This window comes from Nelumbo nucifera, chromosome 5, assembly GCF_055504915.1.
Source record: "Nelumbo nucifera cultivar China Antique chromosome 5, China Antique-T2T, whole genome shotgun sequence".
NCBI lineage: Eukaryota > Viridiplantae > Streptophyta > Magnoliopsida > Proteales > Nelumbonaceae > Nelumbo > Nelumbo nucifera.
The window spans coordinates 33,872,084-33,882,063 of record NC_142653.1 but is presented as its reverse complement, the minus strand read 5'-3'; the positions used below and the strand labels follow the sequence as shown (position 1 = coordinate 33,882,063).

At 36.5% G+C, this 9,980-nt stretch overlaps 1 protein-coding gene across 1 annotated transcript; it reads right to left on the bottom strand.

Moving 5' to 3' along the window:
* Positions 1 to 4,626: 4,626 nt before the first annotated feature.
* LOC104599903 (WAT1-related protein At5g64700-like) lies at positions 4,627 to 8,023 on the bottom strand. Its single transcript, XM_010262647.2, has 7 exons — positions 7,533 to 8,023; positions 7,321 to 7,383; positions 7,124 to 7,240; positions 6,782 to 7,034; positions 5,816 to 5,974; positions 5,037 to 5,188; positions 4,627 to 4,927 (listed from the first exon to the last, which is right to left on the bottom strand). The coding sequence occupies exons 1-7, from the start codon at positions 7,703 to 7,705 to the stop codon at positions 4,789 to 4,791; spliced, it is 1,056 nt and encodes a 351-aa protein (XP_010260949.1). The 5' UTR covers positions 7,706 to 8,023; the 3' UTR covers positions 4,627 to 4,788.
* Between the last annotated feature and the right edge of the window lie 1,957 nt (positions 8,024 to 9,980).

Sequence of the window (9,980 nt, the reverse complement as noted above, 5' to 3'; positions counted from 1 at the left end):
CCCAGCATGATGGTATGTGTCGTGTCGGGCCTAGGGTTTTAGGTTTATGGGCCAAGCCGGCACAATACAACCAAGCAGGCCATGCTGCCCGTGGTCTATGTGTCAGCACGGCCCAGTATGGCCAATATATACTATTTATATATATATATAATATATTATATATTATATAAATTTATAATTATATAATAATATATAGTATATAATATATTAATAAAATAAATAATTTTTTTCAACTTTATTATACTAATTTATTTAATTATTGTATATATAAACAATTGTATACATTAAAATTCATATAAAATTAAAATTTTAGTTTTTTTTTCAATTTTTTTAAATAAATAGACAAAAATAACTTTGACCCGGTCCATGGCCTGGCTTGGGCCAAGGCTTGGCCCACAGGCTAGCCTGGCCTACGGCACGGCACAACATGACATGGGCCCACGCGGGTTTGAGCTGTGGACCATGACGGGTTGACCCCAAACTATTCACTGGGGAGGACGGCATGGGTCATGACGGCCCACAAGCCATGCCATACTGACCCGACACGACCTACTTTACACCTCTACTTGAAAGAAATAACCATTTCTATGAAAAAATTCTAGGACAAGAAATATTATCCTTAGGATTAACTAGGTTAAAATTTAATTGAAGAAAAGCAATACATGGAAGTAGGATGATATTGATATATCGTTTCAGAACCAATTCCAACTATATAAATTAATTTCTACAGGCCATGCTATGAGATTCTGCTATGACCTCCCTTATCATTCATGCAATTGCAAAATTAGCTACGCATTTCGAAGAATTTTGACTACAATGAGTTGGGTGTCATTCTGGCCCCTTACAGAATTCTGACCCCTTTATCCAATTCATATAGGGGCGGAGCCAAGTATATTGGTGGGGTCCTTGCCACCTGCCCTTCCAAATTTTTTGTTGGAACCATTATTTATATGATTACTAAGCGGAGGCTGGGTTAAATATATAATAAAGTGGGTCCTTGACCCCCGAAAACTTAAAATGAAATGTAAAGATCATTCTCTAATGCTCCTCTAACTCCTAAAATTAAAAAATATATATATATTTAATTTTTGTTTTAAAAAATTTATAATAAATCAAAACCTTCTAGGACCATTTTCCCCAAATCCTACTTCTTCTACCCCTATCTCATTTTCTTGTTTAATTCCCTCCCCCCACCATGCCAAAAGACAATTCCCGAACTGAATCTATCCATCTGCCTCCACTTTGAATCAGGTCCAGGAGAGAACCCTTGAATAAGGGTGTTTACGGGTTGGGTTGGGTCGGTTTTTTGAGATTTTCCCAACCGACCTATTGATAGGCCAAACCGACCTGGTCGGGTTAGCTAAGGTGGGAACCAAAACCGACCCATTGATAGGCCAAACCGACCTAGTCGGTTTGAGTCGGATTGGGTCGGTTTGAGTCGGTTTCGGTTTTGCTCATGTACAAAGCCAAATAAAATCTGAATTAGTTGATAATTTGATATTCAATAGTCCAAGATAAATCTAAATTTAATTCAGGTAAAGAATAAAATCAATAAATTCTTCATGTAAAAACAAGTGTCAATAATGGGCCTTCTAGAGTAAAAAACTAGGTACATCTAGGTAGGTAAATCAATAAAATAAAAATTTAGAAACCTTCTAAATTCTAATCTAGGTAAAAAACTAAAAAAAGACCCCTAATTGAATTCTAAGTGTAATTGCCCAATGGTCCTTCTAGAGTTCTAGTTCTAGTAGAAGTCTAAAAGTAGAAGATTATTAGGAATTATGAAACTATTCAAACTAGGAAGTAGGAACTACCAAACTAGTAGAATACTAGTTCGGTTCGGGTCGGGTTGATTTCGGTTTTCACGCAAGAAAACCGAAACCGACCCGAGATTTCGGTTTATGTATGTGCCCAACCCGAAACCGACCGGTACGGATGAAAACCTGGCCGACTCGGGTTGGGTCGGTCCGGGTTGGTCAGTTTGGTCGGGTTGGGCATTCTTATGAACAGCCCTACCCTTGAATTAAAAGGCTACAGATTACAACATCCCTAAATGGAGAATTCAGATTAATGGGCCCCACTGTAAAAGATGAACAGCTAAAGCGTTTAGCTAAACCTTATCATTGGTTCCATAGCCTGTTGAACAACTAAAGTGTTTAGCTAAACCTTGCTCCTAAGTGGAAGCATACAAAGAACAAAGAAAAGGAGGTGATCCTCAAGGCTCAGTTTGTAAGGAGTACAAATACAAATGTGTTGAATGCAAAACCTTGTATTTTGTATCTATTTGTACTGTACATATTTGTATTTGTACAATTGCAATCCTTCCAAAGTAAGCCCAAAAGGAAAATGACATGGAAACCACTTCATTTGGTGATAGTTGCTAAGCCCATTTATTCGGTGGGTCATCCATGTTTTTCATCAAGGTTTTTAAAACCGAATCAGACAACTAATTGTTCAGGGGTCCAGTTCCCGGGTCGAATGGTCCGACCAATCGAACTGAACAGATGGCCCGTTTTGACAAAAGAAATAAAAAATTAAAAAAAAATAATAAAAAATAGCCAAAAAACCGTTCAAACGGTTCAACTTCCCAGGTCAGCGGTTTACTGACTAAATCAATGGTTTTTGGCCAAGAAGACAATTCTAGGGTAAAACAAAACCAGTCAAGTGATCGATTTATGATTTTTCTGATCCGACCATCCGGTCCAGTCCGGTTTTGAAAACTATGCTTTTCATATATTCATCGTCCATATCAGAGCTCTACCCTAGTAGCACTAGTCTTCTCATTCGAGGAATGCTAGAAGACAAAAAGTCGGAAACATCTTTTCCCCAAATGGGTTCTCACCTTGTCTACAGGGCCAACAAACCAAGAGTCGATTAACCCAAGGATGAATAAGGGTGGTGAAACGCATTCAGCATTCATCCATCTTGGCATGTAAAAGATTCTAGACATCTTGGTTAAGGCTAAAACTAGACAGTGGGACTGTTAAAATTGGGAACCGGTTGCCTTTCCAAGTTTTGATTAAATGATGGTTATAGCATATCTTTCATAGGTTGAAGGGGAACTGCCTGATTAATCGGTAAAATTGGGACCTATGGGGCATTCCAGTTTCTATTCTAATTAGACCTGGCAATTGGGTTGGGTGGGTTGGGTTCGGGTTGGGTTAATGTACTTTGGGTTGGTTTCAGGTCGGGTTGAATTTTGGGTTGGATTGTCAAATGCTAGACCCTAACCCTAAATGTTCGGGTTAGGGTTGACCTATTGATCAATTCGGGTCATCCCAAAAAATAATTGAAATTTAAAAAAATAAAGAAAAATTACATGAAAAATGTCAAAATTAAAAGAATTAACCTTAAAATTCTAAATATAAAATAAAAAACTTGAACATTTAACAATTTAAAGAGTAAATAATAAAAAGTAAAGACTAAATAGAAAAAATTAAAGAGTGGAAACTTCTAACAATTTATAAATAATCTCAACTAGACTTGACAATCGGGTCAATGGGTTGACCATGACCCAACCCAACCCGTTTTTTTTCAAATCAGGTCAGGTTGGGTCATTTCCATATTAGGTAGTTAAATATGAAACCCTAACCCTGTTTTTTCGGGTTTGACTAGATCGGGTTCGCAATTTAGATCAACTTTTTGCCAAGTCTAATTCTAATTCGAATCGAGTCTAAATCTGTTCCTCACATAATGCTCTTTGCACCAACCTCGTAACACGTCCTAAGTGCATATGGGGAACATCTCCCATGCTTGTGTGTTTTTATTCATGAGAGATGTTCTCAATACCTGGTGGGATGCGCCGGTTTGAGGTGCGCTCTATCGATAGTAAATCCCGAATCGTCAAAATATTAAAACATTGAGTCAAATCCCAACTATTGACCTTAGAATCTATTCTTTGCATGGGATACATCGGAGTTGTTTGATACATAAAAAGAACCTTTTTGCTATTGTAATAAATAAAAATAATAATATTTTTATAGTTCAGTTGGTTAGAACACCCGTTTAGTAAGCGGAAGGTCTTGAGTTCGGATCTCAATGAAAGCAATTTATCTTTTGATTTTTGGGGTCAAGCTATCCCAGTATTGTGTAACCCCTCCTAGATCCATCAAAAAATATGGTAAAAGACTTAAACCTCTCCTAAGATTTCACCTAAACATCCCCTAATTTTTTAAATTTGACTTAAACCTCTCCTAACAAAAACCTCCCATCCATCAACCCTCTATCCACCTTTGTCAGCATGTTGATTTAATTTTTTTAAATCTCAATTTTGCCCTTAATATCTCTTTGATGAGATGGATAAAAAGACTCTTACATCCATTATTGTTCTTCAAACTGAGCCTAATGTTCTCATGACCCACTACAAAAATGTAATTAATTTGAAGAGGAATTATTAAAAGAACCTCGATCCGATCCACCACTGAAACACAGACAGGTCAGTAATGAAAATAAATTCAAAGAGCGTCACAAATAAGTTCAACCAATGGGCTGGGCCTTTTGATTTTGGGCTTGATGCAGTCGAATAGTAGAGAGGGCATTTGAGTTTGGGCAGGTCTGAGACCAGAGGCATGGGATACGTTCAAGTTTGACTTAACGGGCTGGGCCTGAGTTGATTTCAGTCCGGAATAGATATAAAATTAGAAATGTATTGTAGCAGAATAGGAAAAGTCTTCTTACTGGTCACTCAAAGTAAAGAAAAAAAGGCCTTTGAAGTGAAAATAATAATTTGTTTTTCTAATTGGGAAAAAACACCTTGAAATGTCCATTTAACTAATGTGCGCCAAGTTGTTATGTGGCCTCTTCCACCCTTGAACAATGCTTTCCATCTCCATCTTCAATAGCGGAATTCTTGTCAACTGTTTGTTCCTTGCTCTTTGCCCACAAGACGCTATAAAGACCTCCAAGCAAGAAAATTGCACCCAAAACACTACAACCAATAACAATGCTAATTCGGTTAGACAAATTATATCTAATCGGTTGAAGTTGGCCTAAAGTTCAAATTCTCTAATAAGACTCCATCAACCAAATTAAACCACCTTCCCAAACTGATTAGTTCGCCTAAAAGGAAATATGAGCAAAAGACTGTAGTCATCAGGCCTACAGGATTCAACATGACTAAGAACACTGGTCCCTTTTTCTCAATGCACCAGCTCTGCAAGTAGTAAGCAAATCCAGTAACAACAATTCCCTGAAAACAGAAAATAAAGTGAAAGAAAAAGATTAGCAGCTAGAAATGGAAACGGGATTTCCTGGAAAAAAAAAAAACGTACAAACACTTTGAGAGCTCTGTTCCCAGTCATACATCAGGAACTATCTTCCCATGAATTTAACATATATGAATAGGAGATATTCTTAATATATAGATAGCTGGATGCCATGTTCTTAAGGTGTTTGTATGGTTTTTGCTTTTAGGAGATCTGGGACTCCTAAAAATGATTATAGAGCTTTGTTTTCATGAAAAGAAAAACATCATCATATATATAGGGTTGACTACATGAATCCTGTTTCACCATTCTGCTCTATTGAGTACCATTTCCATCCGCTAAATTATGGATGCTTAAATCCTTTCTTATTATTTCCACCTTTATGCAAAATAAATAAATAATTCTCTTAGTATTTTTCTGATTAATGAAATTAGTTAAACTAATTTAGGTAATTTATAGTATAATCAATAGGTAATTAACATGGGAGGTCCTATAACAATGGCGATTAAAATGCACATATATTCATTTAAAAACAGGTAAAATAGTTTAATAAAAAGTAGTCGAGCAAAAGAAAGTTCACAAAAGAGTTTGTGAATTGGTTACAGTCTTACAGAGTATGACACAGCAAGAAGTCGGACGTCCCAATGCAGCTGCCACTGACTAAGCTTTCTCTCTATACAAATGGCAACAACAAATGACTGAATGGAGCCTAGAAAGCATGTTAGAGTTGTGAATAGAAACTTTGAAGGGTAGTCTTTCAAAATTCGGTCCTGTCTCCAAGCAAACAACATACATGGTTAGACATTGAGGCTGCATTTGGTTGCTTGTAAAATTAAAGAAAACAAAAGATTTCCATGGAAAATGTTTTCCAATTGGAAAGCAAAGTTGAAAGTAACAGGCAATGTTATTATACTCTCTCTCTCTTTTTTTTTTTTTTTTGGTGGGGTAGGGGGGTATGTGTGTCACAACCATTTCAGGTGCAGCTGAATATGATAAATCATCATCTGTTTTCCTTCATTTTACAATCAAGATGTAGCATAAATCACTAAAGCAATAAGCACAAATTAATAAAAGAAATGACTAGGGAGGGTGTTTATTACAGTTGCATTGCATTGTTGCATTTTGGGTTGATCAATGCAAATTTGTGAGAAATATGCATTGCCATATCATAATATGAACATCATTTCAACTAGAAAAAATGCATTTTACCTATAAATAACAATTTGTATTGATCAACTCGAAATGTTTTCAAAACATTTTAAGTAGAAAAATCTCTCTTATTCAAATTTGTATTGATCAACCCAAGGTTCTAAATATTCATACGCTTGATACGTTGGCAGGGGTGTATGGGGCAGTATCAGTACTTTTTTTTAACTTTTTTTCAAATTCGGTTCAGGGGGCGATTTAAGGTTCCTCCACCCCCTGAACTGGTCAAAACCCCGATACACCCTCTGTAGGGGCATATCGGGGTGCTCCTGACACAGGCTGATACGGGTCGAATTTTTGAACCTTGGATCAACCCAAAATGCAAGGCCGCTATATGTACCAAAAACCTCCTAGATAATAGAACGAAATACCTGCAATACAAGCCACAAAGCCCAGGTGATATTGGCAAAGAGAATGATGAAACAACCTTTTAACCAATTCTTGGTTGTGTGGGAAATAGATAAATCTTCTTCACTGATATCATGTTCCAAGAGCTGAGTATTGATCAAGGGTTTCAAATGCGGGCCCTTGTAGAAAGCAAGTGTTACGGCACCGGCCATACAAAGCATGATACCTAACACTTTGGCATTTCCTGCAAAGCTCCTCAACTTAACGGTTTCCACCCTGTAAACAAAACTTTCCCTCAATCCTCAACCAACCAACCAACCGAAGATAAAATATATAGAGAATAATCAATCCCCTCTAAAACTTACCCGAGTAGAACAGCTAATAGGAAGGTGATGACAGGAAGTGTGTTAGTTGATGCAACTGCCAACGTTGCAGATGTATAAACGGTGGCAATAGCATATAAATTCAAAGAGAGAGTAACCCTGTGGATTCAAAAACTCAAATATCAAAAGCTTTTATATTTATTTTCTATGATCAAACATGAATTATCAACTGAGCATACCCAAACAGAGAAAGCAAAAAAATCTTGCAGAAGACCACAAATGACAGTGATGGGGCTCTTTTTCTGGAAAGAAGAAGAAAACCAATTAGAAATGACATATGGCCATGGGCTAGCTCAATCTTGGATGAAACTACTATGAGTTGGAAAGAAAGAAAGAAAGAAAGAAGAAGAAGAAGAAGAAGAAGAAGAAGAAGAATTAAGTTGTTTATTACCTTTCAAAGATGACAGCCAGAGGGACTAAGAAGACAGTGGCAGAAGCCAGTCTATAGAAGACGAACACAAAGCTACTCATACCTCCATTAAATGCAGCCTTGGATAGAATATACATGCCAGCATATATCAATTGTATGAAAATGGCGACCAAATAAGGCTTCCTTCCCTCCATTGTCTACAATCCTGATACCCCTAGATAGCAAGACTGGTGAATGCAAATTCGCCTTTGAAGGTGATGATGAAATGAAAATTAGTTAAATGTATTTCTGGCTACCCTCGATCTGCAGCATCAACAATTTAGAAAAATGGCTGGCGCTGGACAGCCTTTAGTGGACACAATAGCAGTGACCACATACCTTATGCCCCAGCTTTTTTTGTTCTTTACTGCAACAGAATTATTTTATTAAATTTATAGAGGTTGTATGGTGCAGTGAGAACAATGGCTGTGGTTCTGCTTCTGGTTCTTCTAGCAGTCATCTAAACCAATGGCTGTTGTGTAAGAGGCAAATAAATATGCTTTTATATGTTCATCAAGCTTGGTTGTAATTGAGTTTTCTAAGGTCTCAAAGGAAGAGGAACCTGAGCTTAGTCTGGGCAAGAATTTTAGTCCTAAGCCAAACCTAAGGTCATAAGGAGCTAGTCTAATGACCCAAGTGAAGATACATATAGAACAAATATATGTGGGTTAGCCCAACCAGACGGAAATCCCATGGGTTAGTCTCAAATTTGGGGTCCATGTTTGTCCTTGTGCTTTGAATATTCCACTTTGTCGTAAAGTTTGTTGGTGCTTGTCTAGTAGACTTGCGTCCACTAAGTGTGGTATTCACTTAATAAGACCCACGCGTTATGAATCTCATTCACTGCCAACAAGGAAACAAAGAATAATCATGAATTGCTACAGAAGTTGGTGGATGCATAAAAAGTAGAAAGTTCGCCAAAACCTATTTTCCAAAGAAGTTCAACTCAGTAATGAATAACCACTCTTTTATTTTATATCTGGGGACTTATTTAATTAACAAAGGTTGCTTTGTCCTTGGGATAGTGGGATTTTGCAGAAAAATTAGGAGGAAACAGAATGATACCAGCTATTCAATGCTGATTATGACAAATTTTGTACAAGTGTTGTTGTGTTGTACAGCTCTGATAGAATTGCTTTTGTGTTTTTGTTTTCCTTTTTATTTAGCTTTTTGGGTGGGTGGGTGGGGGCAAGTAACCACTAATTAACCAGATGGACTTTTGTTATGGCTTCGCAGCTATACTCCCTCCTTTGCTTAGACCATGTTTGCTTGCGGTGCAAATGCACTTTTACACTGTGGAGTGTAAATGGGGACCGGATTATGTCGAGGTAAAGTGTTACATCGATAAAAATCATACTAACATTACACCGAATACTGAGGAAAAAACTTAAATTTATGATTATATTAAGACCATTACCCAAAACCTTGCAAAACTGGACTGGAGTGCAACATAACACCGGTCCAGAATTTACATCGCAAACAAACGCAGTCGTTTTATTTGGTTTGCTGGAGGGACTCAACAAATTTACTGATCGTTTTATTTGAAATTAGAGCAAAAGTAGAGCCCTAATTTGTGCCAGATTTATTATCCCTTCTTTGGAATGGAGACAGGAGGCATATGGACAAAGGAAATCACAGGTAGTGGATTGAGTTACTCAACAAAGGAAAAGGACCACATCATCCCTATCAGTGTTTTATAGTAGGCAATGCCATTTTGGAATTGGAGCAATAATAGAAGAACTCTAACTTGTGGATTGAGTTACTCCACAAAGGAAAAAGTACTATATCATCACTTCATCAGTATTATCGTCTCCTATTTCAGACTAGAACTCAAGTCATATTATAATCAATTAATTAATAAAGAAAAGAAAAGAAAACAAGCACAAAGGTTCAATACCTTATATAATAATATTGGTATGGGTTCCATTCTTATAAATAAAGTATGCCGTTTAATTATAAAGCAAATCTGATCTAATAAAGAATCTTAGCAAGAAGGCCTTGATTGTTAAACAGTAACTCATTTATCTAACAGGCAAATGTATGGTTCAAAGTATTAATACATTCTTGTGTATGTATTGGCGCTTTAAATCATTAGCTTTTTATTTTTTTTGTTTTTCAATTTTATTTTTATATCATTTAATAAATAAAGCAAAAAGGATTCCTGAAAATACCTTTAAATGGGTGTATCAGAACCCTCTTGATACGATACAAGTACTTTGAATCTAGATGAATGCATTTATGAGTGTTCTTTTGTTTCTCAAATAAAGTTATACAATGACTTTTATTCATAAAAGTATTATTATTGAAGGGACAATATTATCCCATCATGTCATGATTTATCCAAATCTTAGGAGGATATTATTTACTTAGATAAATGATCCACTCAAGAATTGTTATTTTTTATAGGGCCCACAAACACCGAAACACAAA

Bases quoted from the DNA above. Each gene is read 5' to 3' on its own strand.
- LOC104599903 (XM_010262647.2), bottom strand. From the start codon at position 7,705: ATGGAGGGAAGGAAGCCTTATTTGGTCGCCATTTTCATACAATTGATA. The intron at 7,384-7,532 runs GTAATAAACAAC...TCTTCTTTCCAG, and splicing joins CTGGCTGTCATCTTTGAAAG to AAAAAGAGCCCCATCACTGT. The intron at 5,975-6,781 runs GTATTTCGTTCT...GCTTGGAGACAG, and splicing joins CTTTGTGGCTTGTATTGCAG to GACCGAATTTTGAAAGACTA.